The sequence below is a fragment of the Cricetulus griseus genome, chromosome 4 (assembly GCF_003668045.3).
Source record: "Cricetulus griseus strain 17A/GY chromosome 4, alternate assembly CriGri-PICRH-1.0, whole genome shotgun sequence".
Classification (NCBI taxonomy): Eukaryota; Metazoa; Chordata; class Mammalia; order Rodentia; family Cricetidae; genus Cricetulus; species Cricetulus griseus.
Window position 1 is genome coordinate 196,506,683 of NC_048597.1, and position 25,145 is coordinate 196,531,827.

A 25,145-nucleotide genomic window follows, 5' to 3' on the forward strand; every position below is an offset into this window, starting at 1 on the left:
AGTGATGAGAAAACAATGCAGGAACAGTCTAGACCTAAGCTTTTGCTTCTGTTGGCTTGAGAGTTCCTTATGTGATGGCCACTAGAGCACCTGCCACCGTTCTAAGTTTGAAAGAGAACCAAATAGAAAATACATAGACCTTTACTTTTATTTTATGAAGCTTGCTTAACCTCTGCAAATCTGACTTTATACAGATGAGTGGTAGCTGGCAGCAGCTTAGGAGCACTGGTGGTAGAGGCATGACGAGCTTCAACATTACAGAGGACGTCATGATGGGGATTTAACTCTATCACTATGAATTTATTCTGTTGATCCATTTCTGCTGTGGGTGGCAGAGTTAATTAACTCTGCCAACTGGCTGGACTAGAATAGACTGCGCACACTCTCCTATATACGATCTGACTTCAGCAAGGATGCGTTTGAATGAATTCTCTACACTTCAGAAACTGTTATTTTATATTGACTGGTTCTGCTATTCTTTCTGCTCCTGCTCATTATATTACATGCTCAACATTTCTCTGAAATAGAAATAATGATGTCATCTTCTCAAAAAGCGAAACAGTTGCAGTCCAGTAGTTCCAGGCTCATCTTCCACCCCTCTCTTTGTGCCCTCGCCAAGCCACACACTTAACTTCCTGTCCTGTATAGCATTGAACTATATACTCTGACCAGTAGTGGCAGCTTCTAGGTCTAGACTGTAGGTTTTCCTTCCCATAGACTTGAACTCCTCCTAAAAGATGTGCACAAAATCATTTCCTTGGAGAGCCCCTGTGTCTTGTTGCCTAATAACTCTTGGATATCTATTACAGCACTTACCACTGCCCCACCGGTGTTCTCATTTGGAATGTGTTAACTATCTCTCAACCTCCAGGATTAGGATTAGACAGGAATGGATTCCTCTTACTTTGCAGTCTTATTTGGACATAAAGATTAGAAAGTTGTCTCAAAGCTGATTCTTTTATATACACCCTGTTTTGTTTTTCAGGTCTGGGGATCAAACCCAGGGCCTGTGCACACTAGGTAAGCATGTACCCCACTATGGTACATGCCCATTCCCACTCAGTATCACTGCCTTTTAAAGGCGCAACAGAAGTGCCCCCCAACACACACACATACAACTGTATGTTAAAAAGCAATTTTAAGCACTCAGAATTTAGACTTTCAAACTCACTACCCATAATCGGACTCACTGAAGCTATTTACATTCCGCAATTTTCAAATGTATAGTAAAAATAGTTGTTTCAAACCTGCATCTCATTAAAAGCCACATGACACTTCTTTAGAATGTAAATGTCCCCTGGAGCTCTCCAGTGAACCCTGGCCCCTAACCCAGGCTGGTCATGAGCCTTCAGGAAGGGTTTCTTGACTGAAGTGTGCATTGCTGGGCCTGCTGCACTGCAGGAGAGCACATGCCAGGCAGGACCACTTTCTCATCATTTTCCATCCCTTTTTGGCAGTAATATTTTTTCAAGCAGAAGAGAAAACAATAAATACACAAATAAATATTTTAAGAGCTGTCTGGATTTATTATGGTTGTAAGATGTTCTCTACAATGTGTGCTTACATTTTATAAGTACAGATCTTACGTTTCTTCCATCATTTATCCTGTGCCTAACACATCCAGACAATGGGCCAGGCATACTGGCTGTATTTGTCATCTCATTTCCTAGAGGAGCCCTGACTGGCAGGCACCGTTCATTCCAGCAGTCAGAAGGGTTATATGATTATAACCAGCACCACATGGTGAGTGAAACTGTCGGGATCAAAGTAGTCAGCTTGGCTTGATCCAAAGAATATGATGGCCCCATCACTCTACGTGGGTACCTGAGGATGGTGTGTAGACTTTCATCCTTTCCATGCAGAAAGAAGCAGACCCTGGGTAACTGGATGTGCTGATGCCCCATCTCTCTGGACATCAAGCTTTTAGCTTGTAATGTGTGGCGCTCAGAATATTTTCACTCTTTTACAAGAAGTTATTTTTATCTTCCTCGAGATATTACTTTATTAATAAAGCATTCCAAAATTTGAATTAAAAAGGCAAAAGGACACGCACGGGGAAATATTCATATTAAATGAAAATATCCATGCACCAGGTAAAAAAGATTAAGAAATAGTGTAACACATCAATGGATATTTTCCTTAGAGGAAAATAACTTTGTCATTTTGTTCTCCTCCACAACTTTTTATTTTGCCCAGAAACGACTTACTTTCATGGTGTTGCTATCAATTCTGGTATAGACAAAGGCATGCTTCAATGTTGGGTAAACGTTTCAACATTCTAAATGGCTGTGATGTGAACCTTCGAAAAGGGCATTCAAACAAAAATGAAAACCTTTAGCACTGCCTTGTCATTCACTGGCAAGTCATCCTGGCTAAGCACACTGTGGCAAGGTTACTTCAGAAAACCCTGAGGTTAGTACTTGACTCATATAATATGTTACAGCAATATCTCATATAATATGCTACAGCATTATGATTTATATGGAAGGACATTTTTACACTGATAGTGGCAAGAGTTACAAGGAAAAGTGATTATCCATGTCCCTATGTGATTATGAACATTTGCATGGTTTGAACCCAGCTCTTAAGATATCCTGTGATTGGGCAGTTTTCCTTACTAAAGCCCACTAAGGGAAAGCCTGTTGCCCTGACCCCAGAGCCAAGAAGTGACACACGAGCATGGCCCTTCCCAGCTAAATCCACACTCTGCACTCTACCATAGCAAGTATACTAGATATTTAGTTGCTTCCATCCCAAAAGACTGCAACACCAAAGGTCAACATACACCAACTTTCAGGTATCCTTAATTCCTCACTTTAGGCAATTTGAATAAACTGTTTGTGCAATTAGACAAAGCAGCCAGACTTAAGCTGGCTCAGGTTTCTCATACTCAACCTGACCCAACAACGAGTCCTACAGCACATTATCTGTCAATGCTAAAATTTACAAACTGCCTTTAATTTTAATCACTCCAAATATTATTTTAATCGCATTAATACGTAGGCTAGGATAGTATTACATGAAAAATAAAAGTAATTGTTCAGGAGAGTAAGATCTCTGGGTATCTTTTCTCTAAATCTTTAGATAATATTTTCATAGTCTTATTCAATTAAGAAAGCAGTGTGGAGATAGGGGAGAGGAAAAAGACAGGACAGATGCAAAAAGGAGGGGGGAATGTCAGGACATACTTAAAATTCATTTCACATTAAAACAGTCACCAGTCATCAAATGGATTTCAAGACACATGTTGACAAAGCTGAGGTGTCATTTGTAGCTATCCACCCATGACTCAAACATTGGTACTAACATCCGAAAATGAAGATGACCAAAGCCTGTTGTGCATCACAGGGCAGAATTTGGCGTATTTTTTGCAAAGCATCTATTAGATGGCAATCAGTCATTCTCCACTAGCAGTCAACAGGAAAGATACTTCAAAGGGAACAGCAAACCAAACATCAGTCGAAAGTTATTTCTGTGACTTTTAAGTGCCGGGAAGGAAAAGCTTTCCTAAGAGACCAGAAGTGTCAGTTGGGTGACCTGAGTCTGAGAGACTAAAATGCAAGATGAGGACACACAGTACACTTTCCTAAACCTTTGCATCAGGAAAATTCCCAAGAGTCATAACTATGTGGCCTGTCTATTTTGGGACAACGGAAGGGGAGAAATGTCACCCTTTCACTTCCAACAAAAATGGTGATAATTGAGAATGAACAAGCCAATCAATATCAAGAAAACAACCCAGAAAAATAGAAGGTTAAAAACATGGAAGTCATTTAATATCATGTAAATCAGAATGATAGAGATGGCACAGGAGAGCAATACTAAAAATTAAAATATCTTTAAAATGTCCAATATAAGGTATGAGACAAGATAGTAGTATGAAAGAACCAAGATGAAAGATGCTACCGAAGATCTTTTATCTCTTGCACTTTAATAGATGATTCAGTCTTTTCAAAGCTAGAACAAAGACAATAGTGTATAAAAGATATCTAAATATAATGCTTTTCATGCCTGTAAATGTCAGAAACTCAACTGAAAAACTATAATAATGTTAAGTCCACTGATTTAATCTCACCACATAAGAAAGCAGGCAAGGGACTACAACTGGGCCATAGAGTCATGAATATAAACCTGTTTGATATGCAAGTTATCCAAGCAAATGAACTTCAGCAACCGCTCTCAAGGATACAACACAGTAAGACAAGTAAATGGACTGTTGCTATGTTTCTGGTTAGTCATGTGAACACCATTACACCCACTTAATCATACTACTCCATGTAGCGGTGTTTTGCCTGTGAACCTGTAATGGTGGCCACACCCTTTGGGCATAACTTCAGGTGAGGACAGAAGTAGAAAGAAGAAGACATGAGGTATACTCTCTCTCTCTCTCTCTCTCTCTCTCTCTCTCTCTCTCTCTCTCTGGCTCTTTGATCTTGGGTTGCAGATCTGATCGGAAGGGCAGAGAAAACACTGTGGCCCTATATTGTTCTTTGCAAGTTGTTCCCCAATTAAACACCCATTTATCATTTATCTTGGGTCCAGTGAATTAATTAACCTTCACCTTCAAGTCCATGCATGCCCACAGCCCCAGATTCCATCCCCAGTATTTTAAGGTACTGCATGTCTGTAAAGCTAGCGTTTGCAAGATAGAGGGAGGAAAAATAGAAGTTCAAAGTCATCCTTGGCCAGCCATGGCTACATGAGGCCATGGTGAGGGTGTGTGTGGGGGGGGGCGGGGGGAGGACAGAGACAGGCAGGGAGACAGAGACAGAGAACTAACTCATAAAAACAGACGATGTAAATACATGTACCTAATACATTTTAAATATGATTTATTAAGTAATGAACAATATCTACCTGAATTTTTTTTCCCTGCAAAATTTAGAGAAAAACCTTGATTTACAACAAAAAGAAAAACATCATACGAATTCTCTGAACTAAAGAACTCTTGAAAGCTAGAATTTGGGTTCATGATTCTTGAAAGTTCTACTTTTCAAACTGCCAGTAAGACCTGTGAACTTGTGAAGGGAAACCTCCCGCATGTCAAAAAGTTCAGGGGAGGACTGAAGATGTAGTTCAAGTCTGCCGCATAACACACAGGAAAGCCTGGCTTGATCCCCAGCCCAGTAGACACCCAGCATTGCACCTGCTCTATCAACACTCTGGGGTGGAGGTATGTGAAAAGAATAGCAAGGCCATCCTCAGCTCTATGGCCAGCCTGAGCTACATGAAACCCTGTCCTACAAAAAGTTCAAGGGAAACAGTTCTGCTTTAAATAATGTACCCATGGGCAGGAGAGAGGGCTCAGCAGTTAAAAGCACTGGTTTGCTCTGCTCTTGCAGAGATCCTGGGTTCGATTCCCAGCACCCACATGGTTCATAATCATTCATAACTCTAATTTAGGGAATCCAACGCCCTCTTCTGACCTCTATGGGCACTGCATGCGCACAATGCACATACATACATGAAGGTAAAACATTCATACAAGCAGTGTAAATAAATGTAAAAAATATACCAATAAAGCAATCACAAAGATTAACATTAATTCTTGCCCAGAATTGAGATTTTTGTTTGTTCAAAATGATCATATTATTGCAAGATACCAGCTATTGGGAACACTAGAATATACTTAAAGCCAAACAACCCAAAACAACAATTAAAAAAATCTAGAGCTTTCCAAATATATTCCTTTGGTTTACTAATAGGCTTTATTTGGGGGCTCAGAACTGGGTTTAATATTGTAGCCCATGCTGGCCTGAAAATCACCATAGTTCTCCTGTCACCATCTCATAAGTGCTGGGTTTACAGACATGAGGTCCTGGAGATTGAACCCAAGTCTTTGAGCATACTAGGTAGGTACTCTGCCAATTGAGCTACTTTAAAAAGCATCTAGTCTATGGAGAGGCCTCTCCAAAACTTCCTAATTGGAGTGATATCACTGAGAACATAGAATTGGGAGCCCATTTAAAGAGGCCAGCTGCTCCCTTGGATCAAAAACAAACAAAAACAAAAACCCTTTGTGTCATAGAAATTTTCAAATACACAAAAGTAAGAGACAAGTCTAGCAAGTTGACACAAATGAAACTGAGAAAAACCCTGAGCAATCCCTGTAGACTAACCTACTCCATCTGCTCTTAATGTCTGGTTTTCAGTGGATTCTAAAAACCAGTGACTTACAGGCATCAAGATCATCTCTGCCAGGCATCAGCCACCACAGGAAAGCTCATTTGCACATGTGCAAACCAATGGAGCTCTCCTAATCCCCAATCACCTTTCTCAATGCCTCATCCCATTAAGACTTCCAGTCCCTACCTTTGGACAGGTAAATTGGACATATGCTCTCCTGTCTTTACAAACTTTCCTGTTGTAAAATTCATTTCTTTTTCCGTGACTGACCCACTATGTGGCAGGCAGGGATTGGTAGCATTTCCAACAACCAACTTCAAACCCTCTGCTCTGAAGAGTCTAGAAAATAATCTACAATAGCTGTAATTTTGGTTTTGAATTAGCCCATTTATTACTTACTCAGAGAGCCAAAAGTAAAAGAATAAACTGTGAGTAGAAGAGAGACAGCAAAACAGCATCAAAATGGGTGCTTAAAACATGGAATGGAGTAGCTCAGCCTAGAGAGCAAAAGGTATCATCATCACTCCAGGGACTAACAAAACACCAGCAGAAATCAACAGGGGAGCAGCTAGAGTTCCTGACTGTCCTGGATGGAGCAGAGTGTCCATGCCAATGAGACTTCCAAGTAAAGAACAAATAGCAACAGCTGAAAAACACCATCGATGTGGGTGTTTCCAACCACCCAGCAGAAACAGACTCAAAAGGGTCCTAGGCTGACTTCTCCCCATTCTTTTCCATGGACTAGCATCCACCTTGACTCTCCCACTTCGTGACAATTCACCAACATGATGTATGTTACACCATTATCCTCTCAGAAATAACCTGGTTTCATCAACATCCCTACATGCTGCCAAATGTCCTGAATTATTCTGGAGGAGATCCTAGACAACAGTTCTTCAAAAATTGATACTTTTTTGAAAAGATACCCACTATATAATTTATTCTACTTCAAAAAAAGAATTCACTATTATTCAATCTGTAATCAGTGTTTAAATTTCCTCAATTGATTTATTAACAAGTCTACAGTTTTGAGTTCAGACTAAACAAATACACTGCAACTGTTTGACAATGTAACTTGTCATTCTTAATTTGTGCACCATATACTGTGTGATTGCATCTGTATGAAAGGTTCAGAAGGGGTAAGGGCATAAAGACAAAACAAGATTGGAAGCTTCAGGAGGGGAACTATCAGGTGGAAGGAGGATTCTATGGGCAGTGATTTCACCAAAGAATAGACAGCGGTGGCTTTGCAACTTCCAGATTATACCATAACCCACTGAACTGTATCTTTACAGAGGTCATTTTATGGTGGGTGGGGACTTGAAAACATTAAATTATGTTTAGGACTACCAACAGATCTACTTGACTCCTTTTTTGGGGACGGGTGAGTACTGGACACGCTGACACATCATTGAGCAAGTCACTCCCAAGCATAATTCCAACAGAAACAGAAACACATTAAGGTCTCTATTACAATTCATCCTGAGCAACGGTTACCTTCTAACAGATGACTATGACACAGATTGGCTCTAGACCATATTGCTTTATTTTTAAAATTTCATTTGCACTTTTTTTGCATGTGTATGAGCATGTATATGTTTTCTGTATGTGGTCAATCACAGGTCTCAGTGCATGTGTGGAGGTCAGAGGACAACTTTGAGGAGTTGGTTTTCTCTTTCTAGCATATAGATTCCGGGTGTCAAGCTCAGGTTGTCAGGTTTGGCAGCAAGTATTTACTCCCTGAGTCATGTTATTGGCCCATAACATAATTTTGAAGTGTTTATTTTCGTTCATTATTTTTACCACCATTCTCTATCCCAGCTAGGAAACCAGCCTCCAAAGCACTCATCCTGTCATGCTGTCATTTCCAATCTTTTATCATTTCTTTAATTTTATAAATAACCTCTATAACCTCTCCCTATTAGTTTCTTCATTTAAAGACTACAATTTCACCCTACTATTATTCAGACATATGCTGTTGAAAGAGGAGAGAGAGAGAGAGAGAGAGAGAGAGAGAGAGAGAGAGAGAGAGATAAGAGATCAGAGGAATGGCCATCCTTAAGGCACTTGCCCTGCAAGCACAGAAATCCAAGTTGAACCACCAACATAAAAGTCAGACATGGTGCTACTGCTCTAATTCCAGGGGTCAGGAGTCAGAGACAGAAGGATCCCTGGGGCTTACTGGCAGGAAGTCTAGCCTAATTGGTGAACTCCAGGCCAGTAAGTGACCCTGTCTCAAAGAGTTGGACTGCATGCTGGGGTCTCAAATTACATCTTGGACATTGTTTCTTGTTGTCTCCCTGCAATGAACAATGCTCCAATGACACTTGTGTTTGCCTTGTATCTCTTTACATCTGGGTAACCTCATATGTACAAACTGGACTCTAACCATCTGAGTTTCAGGAGAGGAACTATCAGGTAGAAGGGCAAATGCCCTGTCAAATTTAACAGATATTTTCAGCAAAGTCTAAACCAATTCAATTTCTACAACAATCTCCAGGAGTGCTTATCTCATACTCTCACCAACAATGAACTAACACACTGAATTTTTAAGGCTTGATGAACAACAGTATGTTCCCAATGTCTATTTAGTTTTCATGTGTCTGATTCTAGTGGACTTAAATTTCTTCTGGTATATTTGTTGCCCTTACCTCTACTCTTCATGCTGGAGTTTGAACTCAGGACATCGTGCGTGTTATGGCTTTTTTGTTTGTTTAACTTATTTCAAATTTGTGTTGAGTCATTATGCAGGCACAATCCACTGTGTGACTCTAAGGATGCCCTGAGATCCATCCTAAGATGCTGTATTGTGAAACTGTAACTACCCTTCCTCTACAAGAGGGAAGGTGATAATGGCATAATTCAGCTGAGATGAATTAATCCCGGTCAATCTTGGTAGTCTCTGACTTGCATAACCTTAACCCTCAAGTGGCCTTATCTGAACCATTGGAAGACAAATCCTAGTGACTAAGAATTCTGTCCACTGGATCTGTGGGGTCCCTGAAATTCTCATCCATTAAAGGCTAGGTCTTCAGTCCATAATTCTACTGGGGAAGGGGGTGACATCTCTAAGAAGAATAGGAGGAAGTTGGTCACATGGGGCATGCTCTAGAAAGAAACAAGATTTTGTCCCTCTCTTCACTTCCCAGCTGCCACAAGGTAAGCAGCTATTTCTGCAGGGCATTCCCATGAAGCCATTCAGCTTTGTTCCAAGTCCCCAAACAAAAAAATTGGCTGGTTATGGACTGAAAGTTCTGAAATCAAAAGCCAAAATAACCCATCTCACTCCTCTTTTTGAGCTGATTATCTCAGGTGTTCTGTCACAGTAACGGACACCAACACACTGTTTGTTCATAAAGAGGGATGACAACCCAAGTGCCAAGATCATGACTCCAGTGCAAGAGTTCTTGATTTAGCAAGTTTAGCAGTTCAGACCTTTTTGAGAAGCCATGTGTCAATGGAGCTGTGGTAGTGCTGCCTTTAAGTTCATGTTTAAAAATAATCACATGGGAGCAGTGGGAGCTATGTGTGAAGGCACCCTGGATTGAATCCACACATTTAAAGACAGTGCATAATCCCCAAATTTAAGCGTGCATGAAAATGGAGTTTGGTATTCTTTCTCTACTGTGTACATGACAGAGCTCTACAATTTCAGAGTTATAAACCAAATGATGTGCTTTAGTAGGGCATTTCTATTTTTGAAATCCAAACATGAATCATTCACATGAATGCAAAATATGTAAAATTATATATATATTATATATATATATATATATATATATATATATATATCTTACTATGTCCTTTAAAGAATTTATTCTTTAATATGGTGGCACATGCATTGAATGCCAGCAACCAGGAGGCAGAGGAAGGTTGGTCTTATTGAGTTTAGGCCAGTTAGAGCTACACAGGCACACATAGCTATATAGCCACATAGACATACACACACACACACACACACACACACACCACCACCACCACCACCACCACCACCACCACACACACACCAAGTCAGCATTCTGGAAAGGATTTAAAGTTCCTGCAAGAAAGTAGAGGAACTAAACACCCAGCTTTACCAACAGTAAGAAAGCTAACTTGTTCTTTTTTTTTTCAATTAGCAATATTAATATAACCTACTAACCATGAAAACACTGCCGTCCTCTGAACCTACTCATCCTGTAATAAAAAAATTATTAAAGTAAGAAATTAAAGTAAGAAAACATTGGAGGGTTTGTTTTGTTTTGTTTTGTTTTGTTTGCCTAACAGTAAAAAAAATCTAAACAACAGCAAAACAATGATTCTGATGGTCAGAACAAAACAGCTTCAGTTCGGTTTAGAAGAACACACTGTTATCCCAATAATCAGAAAGTCAAGGCAGGAGCCTTGTCACACATTCAAGGCCAGCCTAGGCTCCATAGCAACCTACTCTAGCTCTAAACACCAAACATAAGAAACAACAAAAAAATGAAATAGCTCAATTACTTTTAAAATAACAAAACTTAACTTTTAACTAAAAAAATTGTTCAGTTTTTGATAAAAGCATTTAACACACACACACACACACACACACACACACACTTTATATGCACACTTAGTAAAACTAATCACATTTTTCCATTGAAAAGATCCAAACTACGATTTTGATACCCAAGTTTCTCTCTAGTGCAGAACGCAAGCACACTCCTTACCTATATCTCCATTACTTACAAAATTTTAGAAATGAGTACAAATAAGCCACTACTTTAAAGTATGAAGTTCCTAAACTCAAGACCATGTTAACTTGGAAAATAATTACAATGTTTCCACATTTTTAAAAAAATCATTCCTTAGTATGGACAAGGCTCTGGGTTCCATTTCCAAACCTCTCCTCCCCAATTAAAAGCAAAATAAAGAACGGCACATGCTGCCAATATTAATTCATGTAACCTTAAAATTAAATTGTCTAACAATGTCACTTTCATATGTATGTGAAGAGAAGCATGCAATGAGGAGAGAGGGCCAGCATGTTAGCAGGGGACATTGGTGGGGACTGGGACCGTGGGATTCTCAGGTTGGCAGCAGGTACCCCACCTTCTGAGCCATCTGGTCAGTCATTTTTTTTTCTACATTTATTTATTTCTCTATCTCTTTCAACAACGTGGTTCTGGGGACTGAACTCATGTCCTGAGGCTTGGTTGGCAAGCACATTTATCTGCTTGGCCATCTTTCAGTCCTTCAACATTTACTTAAGATGATTTACCTGCAACTAACTCAGTAGGTAGTTTACTCCATGGGGGAAAAAAAAGGGTACTTCATGACCCAAATTTAAAATGCCAGGCCTTTTCATCAATGAGGACACTGAAGTTTATCTAGATGTAAATGAACGAATTAGATGGTTGCTATGTTCATAAGATGCTTTTCTCACACAACAGTAAGGAGAAAATAAACAATACAAACAAGTGATTACTGGAGGTGACTTATGTAGGTTATCTATTATTAAAGGAAGGATAAAGTCATGCCCATAGAGCTAGGGAGACATTTCTTCTAAGTGATAAGAAAAAAAAATTCACATCCAAAACACATGAGGCATAGTATTCATGTAAATTTCCACGAGCACAGTAAAAACTAAAGCCATTTGCCTCTGCTGAAAGAAAGAAGTGAGCATGGCTTCTTTGGAGAGAGTTCAAGTGTCTAGCCAAACATTCCACCTAGCATCCATTCATGTAGTCACTGTTTCTAATCAAATCAAATCACAAGAATGGCCAGTCTGCCTGGAGTGACGGCTGGAGTGGGTCTTGCAACCTAATCACAGCCAGTTTAGGACTTACAGACTCAACAGCTGTTTTAACAGTTGAGTTTCTCCAAAATTAAAATATTCTATTCCTGACAGTGCCTAGCAACTCAACTGCTAAAACAGCTGCTCAACTTGAAGAGTTAAAATCAAGTGTACACACCAGCTTGCTCCGATCGGCAACTGCTAGGAGACCCTTTCAGAATAGAAGTTCTAAAACCCAAGCTCATGTTGACATTTTCCAACCTGTTTAAATTTTCATACTCGCACTGCCTCTCCCTGTGACCTTCAGCCAACATTTCTGCCATCATCATCTTTCTTTGAATCTGTCCTTTGTGTCCTTTGGATGCTCAGTCACCACAGCCACTTGGAGCTTTCCACTGTCTTCACCTAGCTACTTATATTTTATTTCCCCTCCTCCCATCTCAAAAATATTTTCATTTTATCAAAACAGTCTGAGACTCTATTAAGTGAGATATAACTTCCAATGACATCTGAGGTTAACTCGAGGTAATGTGTTGGACAATTTTATATCAACTTGACACAAGCTAAAATCATCCACGAAGAGAGAGCCTCAATTGAGAAAATGCCTGCACAAGATCAGGCTGTAGGCAAGTCTGTAGGAAATTTTCTGAATTAGTGATTGATGGGGGAGGACCCATTCCATTGTAGGTGGTGTTCTGGGTGGTGGTCCTGACTTCTATAAGAAAGCAGGTTGAGCAAATCAAGAGAAGCAGCCAGTAAGCGTCATGTTTCCATGGCCTCTGCCTCAGCTCACGCCTCCAGGTTCCTGCCCTGTTTGAGTACTGGAACTGATTTCTTTGATGTTGAATAATGATGTGCAATTGAAAGCCAAGTAACTCTTTCCTCTAAGCTGCTTTGGTCATGATGTTTTACCACAGCGAAAATAACCCTAACGAAGACAAGTTTGTACCAGCAGTGGAGACTTGACTGGGTTTGGGGGAGGACTGTGGAAGGACTTTGGAACTTTAGGCTAGAAGAGCCATTAGTGTTGAGAGCGCAGTAGGATGCTCTGTCAGAGCTTTGAAGATAAGAATGTTGACAGCAGTTCAGGCTACGGAGATCTTGCTTGTGAAGTTTCAGAGGGAAGCAAAGGCTCTATAAGGCCATTTGTGTGAAGAATCTGAGGTGGGTCAGCTGGAGATGAAGAATCAGCTGTGTTTATCAAGAGACCAGAACCACTAAAGCCGGATCTTAATTTTGTGGAATAATTGATAGTGGTAAACTAGAGCTGAGAAATTAATAGTAATTAAGAAAAGGATAGTACCATTGAGGTGAAGTCTAGGAAGTGTTTCCTGAGAGTCATCAGTACACAGAGGCAGCCAAGGTTGTACCTCATGCTGGCATCCCAACTTGGTAGTATGAGAGTCACCCAGGTAGTACTGATTTTGAGGGCATGAAGGGATCATGGCGATCAACTGAGACTTGGCACTATGAGACACCAGGAGAGGCCATTGGTGAATTGCAGCATCAGTAGCAGTTGAAGGCCAAGGATTTGAAGGGGCCATGAAGAGAAGTGAAGGCTTGGCACCATGAAGGGAACCTAGGAGAAGCTAGAGATGAAAGTGCAGTCCAGTAGCAGCCTAAATGCAAGCATTTTATAAATGCCAGCATGACAGGATGACCACCAAGTACAGCAACAGTTGTGAAGTGGAGGCATTCCAGAACTCAGAAGACAAGCTATGTATGCTGCAGAGGGTAGAACCAGAGAAGTGATGCAACTCCCTAGGAGGTACCCAGAAGATCATGAGTGGATCCCAGACATTGGACATTGTGTTATTTACAATGTTACGGGTTTGGTTTTGCTTTGGTCTGATTGTAATGGTGCCCTGGTTCTTCCCTCTTCAATTAAGGAGGTAATTAATTTATATTTGATTTTACAGAAGCCCACAGTCGAGAAAATTTCGACTTTAAAGGGAGGTGGATTTTTTGGAGTTTTACAGAGAATTTGGGTTTTAAAAGAGACTGAATATTTTTTGAAGAGACAACTTTTAGTATGTTTGAATTCGTAAAGACTGTGGGACTTTGAAAGTTATTTATGTTTTTAATGTGAAATCTTGGAGATGAATGAGAAAGGAAAGATTGGGGCTTAATGTATTTGAGTTTTAAGTTGACAAGAGTAAATTATGCTGGATAATTTTATGTCAACTTGACACAAGCTTAATTCATTTGAAAGGAGGAAACCTCAATTGAGAAAAATGCCTCGATAAGATTAGGCTGTAGGCAAGCCTGCGGGGCACTTTCCGAATTAGTGATTGGTAGGGGAGGGCCCAGCCTATTGTGGGTGGTGCTATACCTGGGCTGATGGTCCTGGGTTCTATAAGAAAGCAGGCTGAGAATGCCCTGGAGAGAGAGCTAGTAAGCTGAACCCCTCCATAGCCTCTGCATCAGCTCCTGCCTCCAGGTTCCTGCCCTGTTTGAGTTCCTGTCCTGACTTTCTTCAATGATGAATGGTGATCTGGAAGTGTAAGCCAAATAAACCCTTTTCTCCCCAACCTGTTTTGGTCATGGTGTTTTATCACAGCAATAGCAAATCTAACCAAGACAGGTAAGATGTTTAAGAACCAGCTCAAAATGCTCTGTGGCATATAGCTTCATTTTGGATCACTATATACGTCCTTCCAAACTCTGCACTTGTCACCAAACTATCCTTACTTGGCAAAACAGAAACCTTCCCCAAAATGTAAATTACCAATAATGACTTCTTAACATCTCCTAGATGTCCACCTCTTGATTTAACCTTCTTAGGAGTGTGTGTGTGTGTGTGTGTGTGTGTGTGTGTGTGTGTGTGTGTGTGTGTGTGCGCGCACGCTTAAGTGTACATGTGCACACACACATGAGGCTCCTGTATATACTAAGTATGTACTGTTCACTAAGTCACACACACAGCCCATTTTATCCATCTTTCTATTTATCCACCTGCCTTCTCACCTCTGCCAACTGACTGGACATAACCAAGCTAAACTGACCCAGATAAAGCTCTTCAAGTCCGCAATAGATCTTGATCCTGACTTTGTAACGTGCCCTCATCTCTAAAAGGTCTCCACTCTGTACCACTCTCCCGAGCTACAGATGATTTAAAACCTTAGCTCCCAGGTCTGTCTAAAAATAGATTTACTGCAAGACCCAGACTCATCAAACCTGAACAATCACACAAACTCCCAGAACACATTTCAAAATTCTTCCTCCAGTAGCTCCAGCTCTTCAGCTGCACCGTGAACAGAGATTCTGTGTATTGATCTCAGACACAGCCTCTTGCACCTGGCCCATGTCTCAGCGTGGAGACTATAAATGGGAGGAGCTCGAAGACCTTTAGATGACAACACAGTCCCAGGATGAGCGGACTCTGACAGAGACACCCAGAGAGTTCTAGAAACAGGGCTCTGACCCAGGGCTGGGAGTCATTTAATAACTCATGCCAAACCCTAAATTACAAACACAATAGAGCTCAAGTTTGTTAATTAAAGCAGACTTTGAAATACAGCTCTGCTGTCACTACCCCATTATCATAAAGTTGGCACTGAAGACACTAACCAAAGTCCCCCAACTTTCTGTTGCAGTCAGCCTGCAACTACATTCTTCCAGCTCACAATGCTGTTAGGATCAGTTTTCCTTTATGGGGCTAAACATAGAAAAGTTTTCATTTTTAATAAGAGCTCAGATAAATAACCCTGAGTCCCAAAGGGCCTTATTAAAACAGCCTCGTAAAGGTTTTACACTTGCATATGAATTTGAAAAAAATGTCTACCTAGCAGTTTGTGCTCCTGCTGACTTCTCTAGCCTTGGGGAAGTTATTGTTAAAATTCATGTGTCTTGCGATTTCAAATGATTTAAAGCAGTCTATTATGATAAATCACCATGAAGTACATCCAGAGAAAGACACTGTTCAAACAAAAATCTCAATTTTAAATACATAAAGTACACACAATGCACCCACTGGGATGTTTAAATAGCATTAAGGTTCTGATACACCAATCACCTAATCACTTTCTGTACGCGGAGCCTAGGAAACAAAATGTATTTTGTACCAGGTGATTCATTTCCCCTTCCTTTTATCTAGGAGGTCATTTCAACACATTTTGACTCTACCCTGGAGAATTAAATTCTACACAGGAAAGTTGCCCCCAAATTGGGAATTAAATCAGGGAGAATAAAATGAACATAGGTAGTAGGTGACATTAACATTTTATCACTTCTCTTACTAGCTGTGGAAAGACCTATACTGACACTATATATTTAAAGGTAAGAAGGTGGTTACAAACAGAACAGAACCTATGTTCAAACAACCAAAGGCTAGAGATAGCTTTTATTTTTCTTCTTCGAGACAGGGTTTCTGTATGTATCCCTGGCTGTACTAGAACTCACTCTGTAGACCAGGCTGGCTTTGGACTCATAGAGATCTACCTGTCTCTGCCTCCATGAGTGCTGGGATTAAAAGTAGGCGCCACCACCCCTGGCTCTAGAGATAACGTTTTAAAACTGCCTCAGGTCTTGGCATACTTTCATAACATACTTAGTAATTAATAAGTACTAAATGAGATATAAGAAACAGTTTAATAGATCAGCTTCTGAGATTATTGCTCCATCACACCAGGGGCAGAATTTGAGCTCTTCACCACTGACTGCTACTCTCTAGCAAACCTTGAAAATGTACAAGAGCTTAAGGCTAGAACCCCAGAGTAGAACCTGGCATTCTGTCGTCTAAGCAATAGTTCCAACATGTGGCTATCTAGTCTAATCTCGAAACCCTGGATCCTTTAGAAACTATCAACATTAGCACCCTGCCCTGATTTTCTCTACACTAACCATTTCCCATTTCTCCAACACTGAGTCCACGAGCTGGGCAATTCTCATTCCTTGTTGATTTTGTAAAAATAATTTTATTTATTTTACAACCCAGCCTCACTTTCCCCTCCCTCCTAACACTAGCCCCTGTTCCCACACCTCCCCACCCCCATACACTCCTCCATTTCTGTTTAGAAAAGGGCAGGTCTCCCATGAGTATCAACAAAACATGGCTTATCAAGTTGCAGTTAAGACTAAGCACCTCCCCATGTATTAAAGCTGGGCAAAGCAACCCATTATGAGGAGTAAGGTTCCAAAAGCCAGGGAAACAGTCAGAGACAGCCCCTGCTCCCACTGTTAGGAGTCCCACAAGAGGACTAAGCTACACATCTATAACACCCATGCAGAGTACATAGGTTAGTCCCATGCAGGCTCCCTGGTTGTCAGTTCAGTCTCTGTGAGCCCTTATAAGCCCAGGTTAGCTGATCCTGTGGATTTTCTTGTGGTGCCCTTGACCCTTCTTACTCCTACATCCTTTCTCCCTCTCTCCTGCAGGATTCCCAAACTCCCCCTAATAATTGGCTATGGAGACCCATCTGTTGCTGGATGAAGCCTCTCCAATGACAATTGGGCCAGGCACCAATTTTGTGACAGGAGATGACCAGTTCAGGCTATATACACTCTACTGCTAGAAGTCTTAGCTGGGAGATTCCCTTGCACCAGGCTTTTGCCTGACCTCAAAATGCGTCCCCTTTCCAGTGGTCTCTTTCACCACTCTCCCTCTCCATTTCTACCCTCTCCAACCTGATTTCTCATGTTCCCATCCCCACCCACCCTCAGGCCACTCATGAAATATCTTCTATTTCTCTTCCCTGGGAGGTCCAGGCATTCCCCCATGAACCCTCCTTGTTATCTAGTCTCTCTGGGTCTGCGGATTGTAGCATAGCTATCCTTTATTTTATAGCTAATATCTACTTATGAGTGAGTACATACCATGTTTTTCTTTCTCCGTCTGGGTTACCTCGCTGGGGATGATGTTTTTCTAGTTCCTATTTGCCTTCAAATTTCCCAGTGTCCTTGTTTTTAACATTTTTTAACATTTTCTTTATCCATTCTATGGATAAAGGTTGTTTCCAGGTTTTGGCTATTACAAATAAATGCTATGAACATAGTTGAGATGGTGTCCTTGTGATATGATTAAGCATCCTTTGGGTATATGCCCAAGAGTGGTATAGGTGGGTCTTGTGGTAGACTGATTGCCAGTTTTCTGAGAACTGTGACAAAGAAGTCAAAATTATATATTGGAAAAAAAGAAGGCATCTTTAACAAATAGTGCTGGTCCAACTGGATGTCAGCATGTAGAGAAATGCAAATAGATCCAAATCAATCACCCTGCAAAATGCAGCATTGTGCAAACACTGAACTATATAATTTAAAAAAAAAGAAACACTTCATAGTGTCGTATCCATAGTATGATTGTGATGAGTACTGGTATTCAACTTGATACACATAGAAAGAAGGACCCTCAGTTGAGGAACTGCCTACATTTGACTGCCCTATGGGTATGCTTATGGAGCATTTTCTTGGATGCTTATTGATGGAGGGGGGCCTACCCCACTGTGGTGGTTTGAAAGAAAATGGCCCCTAAAGGGAGTGGCACTCTTAGGTGGTGTGGTCTCGGTGTGGGTGTAGCCTTGTTGACGGAAGAGTGTCATTGTGGGGTGGACTTTGAGGTCTCCTATGCTCAAGCTACATCCAGTGTCATAGTAGACTTCCTGTTGCCTTTGGACCAAGATATAGAACTCTCAGCTCCTTCTCCAGCACCATATCTGCCTGCATGCTGCCATGTTTCCTGATGATAATGGACTAAATCTCTAAAATAAGTGTTAGGATAAATCTTTCCGCCAAAGCCACCCCAGCCCTGCTGCCACGTGGGTGCTTTCCGCCAAGCTGCCCGAGTTCTGCACAAATTCTGCCCACCACGTGGGCATCCAGAATAACACACAGAGTCGTCTATTAGTTTACAATGCTGCTGGCCAAATGACAAGGATTTCTTATATACTAGCTCAGTCTTAATTATATTATTATAAGGCTTATCTTATCAAGGACGCCTTCTGCTGGTATCCTCTTCCTGGGAATCACATGGCAGCTCTGTAGAGAAGAGAGCAGGAGAAAGAGGAAGAGCAAGAGAAAAGGGAAAAGGAATGACTTCCTGTTTGTCCCTGCTTATATATGAGTCTGCCTGCTATGTCACTTCCTGCCTGGATTACAATACTTCTTTACTACATTTCCCAGAAAGCTCCTTGACTCCTACTCCCACCTAACTTGCTTCTTTATTCAACAACCAATAAGAAGATAAACATACACAGAAGGACATTCCCCATCATATAAGTAACCCAAATTAAATGTTTTCCTTTATAAAAGCTGCTGTGGCCATGGTGTCTCTTCACAGCAATTAAAACCCTAACTAAGACACCTACCATAGGCAGAGCCACTCCTTAGCAGGTGGGCCTGGGCTATTTAGGGAAGCTAGCTGAACAGAAGCAGAGAACAAGATAGTAAGAAGCATTCCTCCATGGTTTCTGATTCAAGTTCCTGGCTTGAATCAGGTTTCAAAGGTCCTGTCTTGACTTCTCTCAATGGTGGACTACAAGCTGTAATATGAAACCCTTCCTTTACTAAGTTGCTTTTGGTCATGGTAGTTATAAAAGCATTAGAAAACAAGCTAGAACAATTACTATACCTAAAAACTAACACTAATTATTCAGTCTAACAACAATTATTTAGTCTCATCAAACATACACTTGCTCATAACTATTTTAACTTTAGTTCATTTAAGTTGAGTATATAATAAAGTTCACACATAATAAGTTGGTAAATTGATGTTTATGTTTATTTCAGTATGTAGGTTCTCTCTCTTTCTCTATGTTTTACTTCACATGCTAAAATAAGTTTGGGGACCGTGAGATGGCTGAGAGGGTAAAGGTGCTGGCCACCAAGTCTGATAACCAGAGTTCCATTTCCAAGACCCACATGATGAAATAAGAGAGCTAAGTCTTTTTACACACTGTCTTGTGACCTCCAAATGCACACTATGATACACATGCACCCCTCCCAAATAAGTAATTAATAATAAATAATGGAATTTAAAAATTAATTTTTAAAAGTTTTGTTTTTATAGTGGTTTCCCAATATAAATTTTGACAACAGTAGTCTTATGACATGAATGCAAGTTTTTAAAATAAATTAAAATCAATTCTCAATCACACTAGTTATTAAAAAATACTATTTATATAAGCAAAATATCAAATTGGCAATATTAAGACATTGTGACCATATGTAAAGAATGGAAACCTTTCCAATGTTGAAAAGCTATTTGAAATTACAACATAAAACTGCAGGTATACTAATTGAACAGGTTATGCACATTCAAAAGAGATATGAGGGCTGGTGAGATGGCTTAGAGGTTAAGAGCACTGACTGCTCTTCCAGAGGTCCTGAGTTCAATTCCCAGCAACCACATGGTGGCTCATAACCATCTGTAATGAGAACTGGTGCCCTCTTCTGGCCAACAGACATACAAGTAGGCAGAACACTGTATGCATAATAAATAAATAAATAAATAAATAAATAAATAAATAAATAAATAAATCTAGAGAGAGAGAGAGAGAGAGAGAGAGAGAGAGAGAGAGAGAGATGAACAGTCATGTTCCCTAATGAAGTATGTGTAACGTAGATTGAAGCAAGCTAAGTGCACACTGGTAGGATGATAACCAAGCAGTGGTCCATCTGTTGTTTTGTCTTTTTGAGACAGGGTCTTACTATGTAGTCCTGGCTGTTCTGGAACTCACTACATATATCAGGCTGGTCTTGAACTCACAGAGATCTACCTCTCTCTGACTCCTAAGTGCTGGGATTAAAAGCATGCGCCACTATACCTGGCTGAGACAGAACTCTTAAACAATGAGCAATGAATAGAGATGCAAGACTGGTCACTGCTTCTGCCTGCTGAGGATATTAGCAAGGTCTCAGGTGAGCTCCTATGACCTTGGGTCTGAGGCAGAGCACAGCACAGTCAGTCAGCAGAAATAGCTGCAAATTGCTCTATAAAACACTGACATGACTTTTCCTCCCTAGCCTATTGCTAAATATTAAAGCTTGAGAAATATTGTAGTTATTAAAATATAAACGTTTTGTGCGTGAGAACTCAAAAATATGGCCCTACTACTTGTTGCCTGATTTACTGGAAAACAAAAATGGAATCAGACCTGAAGAACCAGAATTAAGCTCAACACTAAGTGAATTCCACTTTTACCTACAAGGTAACTCTTAGAAACAGGAGGTTCCTGTATTATACAAAAATAGAATTAGAAAGGATAATATCTAGAATTCAGCCCTCAAGCCTCTTATTTCAAAACAATGTAGGCATCATTTATAGATGAAGTTTACAAGATTCATCAGGCAGAAAAGAAAAATATCAAGTCCAGACAAACACAGAGAAAGCAAGAATTCCTTTGTTGCAACAAATACCAGCAGCCCTTTCCTACTTCTACCCTGTATGGCTGAAGAACCAGGGTTGGCAGTTCAAGCCTCTAGGGTGTTCACCTCTGACCCATCATCATTAACCCCTGCCCTCAGCTCCAGAAATCTCATGTCTCCAGGAGAATAGCTAGGTAGCGGCTTCCTTAGACCAGAGCAATTAGTCCTATGGACTGTGGGAAAGGAATGTTCATGTACAATTGAGCTGAAAGACAGCTACACGGCACAAAGCACAATTCGCTCATGAGCTAGAAAGGTGAATTTAGCTACTGATGTTATGCCACAAGCATGTCTGCTTTCCCTCGAGATTTTGAAGTAAAGGTCAGCAAACTTTTCCATAAAGGGTCCAGCTGAATATTTCATTCTTTGTGGATATATGTCGCAAATCCTCAAGTCTGCTGTTGGAGAGTAGATGATATATGTGCAGATGGGCCTGCCTGTGCTGCAGTAATACTACAAAGGTACAGGGAGGTCCTGGATTTGTTCAACTGCCTATAGTTTGCCCTGATCTAAACCAATCAAGAGTGCATTGTCCTGCATGTCTATATAAATTCTTTTTGTTTGTTTGTTTTTATAAAGCCCAAGTTGTTTCCACTCATGATCAACACATGCATGGCAGTTACTTAGAAGAGCTATCTTCCCCAATGAATTCTAATTGGCCATGTCTTCTGGATAAAATACAAACTGTGCAATCTGTAATCCTTTGGATATTAATGACTTCTTTTTAAAACTGGTAGAGTTATGAATAGTTGTCAATAAAACCCCAAACATACACATATGATCATTTTGTATTAAATTTTAAAAGGTTTGCTGCTACCCTGAAATTTGCTAAAGATGAGGGCAATATGTCAAAAGACTCCAAGTCTCTTCCACATCTTTTGGACTCATTATCTATTACTGTATGAAGTACCCAGAAGCTTGGGTAACACTGCAAATAGCTGACAGTTGCTGTGGGGCAGGAATCTGAAAACTTAGCTGAGTGAGTCTGCTTTTAAAACTCTCCTTGGATTACAGTCAAGATGTCTTCAGAGGCTCAATGCATCTAGAGGCTCTACAAGGCTAATAGGTCTACCCCTATGATGCTGAATTTACCTGGCCATCACTGGAAACCTCCACTAGTTACAGGGCCCCTGTGGCTACATGGTCTTCATGCTGTCAGGTGGATACCTACAGAGTAAGTAATCCACGACACAATATAAGGGACCCACTGTGACTTTATATGTGACTATTCTTGGAAGTCACTGCACATGGCTTTGTGCCACATGTGAGAAGTCACTAGGTCCTTTCACACTCAAAAGTGAAAGGAATTAAGTTCCATCTCTTCAAAGGAGCAACTCCAGAGAACATGTGAACATATTTTAAAATTATCCCACCCCTCCCAGGAACTGAATGATAACAAGAAGATGGGGTTATGATTTTTAAAATTCTTAAATAATATTTATTTTATTTATTTGTGATTTGTTTGTGATATGTATATTGTGCTCATATGGACTCGGTACATGGGTAGCAGTCAGATGACAACTTATGGTTCTCCATTCTTTCTTTCTGTCAAGTGGGTCCTGGGAATCACAGTCAGGTGGTCAGGCTTGACAGCATGCATCTGAGCTGTTAGCTGGACCTAGGGTGTATTCTTCATCTGCTTGGCATCTCCCCATTGATCCCAGTACCATGCTTATTTTGTAAGTACCTAGCACTGACACGTTAGTATACCAAATTGGGGGGAAAGCCAAGTGGTGCTTCTTAACAATTCTGCAAATCTGACAGCAAACAATTTTTGGAAGCATCTAAATAGACTCTTCGGCTAGTTGGCTTCTACAGATGAATTCAACTATAAAATGAATAGATAACTAATCTTGAGCCATGCTTCTTCAGTTTAAGATCCTCCTCCCACAAATTTTGGCTATGGAAGACCTTCTATAAAAGGATGGAAAAGGGATAAATTTTACTGAAAGAGGGGTTGACTATTTTATGAAAATTTAGAAAAGAGTGAAATGAGGATAATGATCCTGAACCAGTTAAAATCTGCCTTCCAAATGGACTGAATAAACTCTGTTCTCCCTAGAGCATTTCCTGAATTCCCAACTTTTAGCATTTTCCCTTAAGGGAAAGATCCACTTTGGATCTGCATATATACGAACCTACCAAGTATATAGCCCTGGGAAGCACAGTGTCAGGAACAATCAATAGAGTTGCAGAGACTAAGAGGTACAAGTTACATGAGCACCGACCAGTGTCACAGACAGAAGTACGTCAATGGAAAAGGAAGATCTACATGCAAAGAAACAATTGTAAATCAACTTAGTATTTTCCTTTGTTTCAGCTGCCCCATGTATAAACGTGCAGAGAATTTATACTGTCTTCCACAATGCCCACCATATACGAAGGCATGACTCCCAGGTAAGAGGTGGGAACATAAGTCAGTCAATTCTTGGGAAAGACATAAGTGCACTTTAGGGAAAAGAAGAGAAAATAGGGAAACTGAATTTTCAAATTGAACTGGGAGCTAGAGGCAGAGGAGAGGTTTAAGATAAATAACTCCCACTTTATCCTCCGCTCTCCTCTAGGACGTGATGCTACAGTGAATACCACCTGAATATGTGTGTGCACTTGCAAAGTGGAGCCAATAGCTGCAGTTTCACATGGGGCAGTTTATTTTCTATTTACAGCCCAGCACACCAGGCAGAGTTCAACACAAGAAGCTGAACAGTGATGCTGCTTCGTAGTCAGTGTTAGAAACCACTCCAGAGATTGCTTCCGTCTGTCTCTGTAATCAGTTCTTTCACATATAGCCACCAGGTAGATGATGGTTTATGTAACTCTAGATAGATCAGTCCCTTTGCTAGACTCCATGATCTATGAGAGCAGCATTTGAATAGACGTATTCACCTGGGCATATATAACAGATTGTGAATTAGTTAAATGCATAATAAACAAATTAACCCAGAACCCTAGCTCTATGTCTAGTAGGATAGTGTGTGTGTGTGTGAAAAATAATTCCGTGATTACACAAGATTCATAAGCTCTACATACTGCACATCACTCATACTAATTCACATTGAATTTCAAAAGATAAAGACAACTGAAACAGTATGCATATTTATATACAAGTCAACAGAGGCACAATTTATTGCACAGCAAAATCATAATAATATGAATCAATGACTGTACACTTATATTTTTGGTTGTGAGCCTAGCCTTTAACAGCTGAGCTATCCCTCCATCCCCTAAACAACATCTTACAGAGACAATCTTACCTAGTATTATCTGGCTATAACATCTTTTTCTTCTTTTCACACACACAGAATTATTAACATCATTTGAAATACATTTTGGGAAATATATCCTAAAATTCCTCCACCATTCTACCTTTTGCAAAGCTGCCTACCCTCCGACGTCCTGTTCCAATAATCTCTCACCCCACAGGTCTCTCAGCAAGCGCTGCCATCTTAGTTAAGTTTTTCTTAATTCAAAAGAACAAGAATGCACCTTGCTTGTCTATCACGATATGTGCTATGTATCAGTTTCCAAGATAATAGACTCCAGAAATAATGATGTCTTATTTGTATTTTTATCTTCCAACTTCTAACCAGCAAACTGCACACACAGGAACTCCAGGTGAATTTTCTGTTGAGCTGCATCTGAGGCTAAGCACTATATTCATTAACAACTCACAACAAAAGAAAAACGAAGCCTTCAGCCTATAAGTCAAATCAAACTAAATAAAGAACTTGGGATAAAACTCTTTAAAAGTGTCCCACAGTCAAGGAGTTACCTGTTTATTACTTAACACTGTAAATCTGACACCAAAGGGAATAAATTAAAGCCTGGAATGGAGGCTGTCATTTGTTCTGATGATGGCTGTGCACATAAAGAAAATCAGGGACCACATCTCAGGCTATCTCCA

General features: G+C 40.3%; 1 protein-coding gene across 5 annotated transcripts in view; it reads right to left on the reverse strand.

Moving 5' to 3' along the window:
- Window positions 1-25,145, reverse strand: part of Ube3d (ubiquitin protein ligase E3D) — a 131,220-nt gene that overhangs the window by 56,556 nt on the left and 49,519 nt on the right. Inside the window, exon 9 of one of the 5 annotated variants that reach the window (XM_027411017.2) lies at window positions 18,826-18,853. The exons of the other annotated variants lie outside the window; for them this stretch is intronic. Within the exon in view, the coding sequence (XP_027266818.1) occupies window positions 18,841-18,853 (13 nt within the window). The 3' untranslated portion in view covers window positions 18,826-18,840. Of the gene's footprint in view, window positions 1-18,825; window positions 18,854-25,145 lie in introns of those variants that run through there. 5 annotated transcript variants of the gene reach the window in all.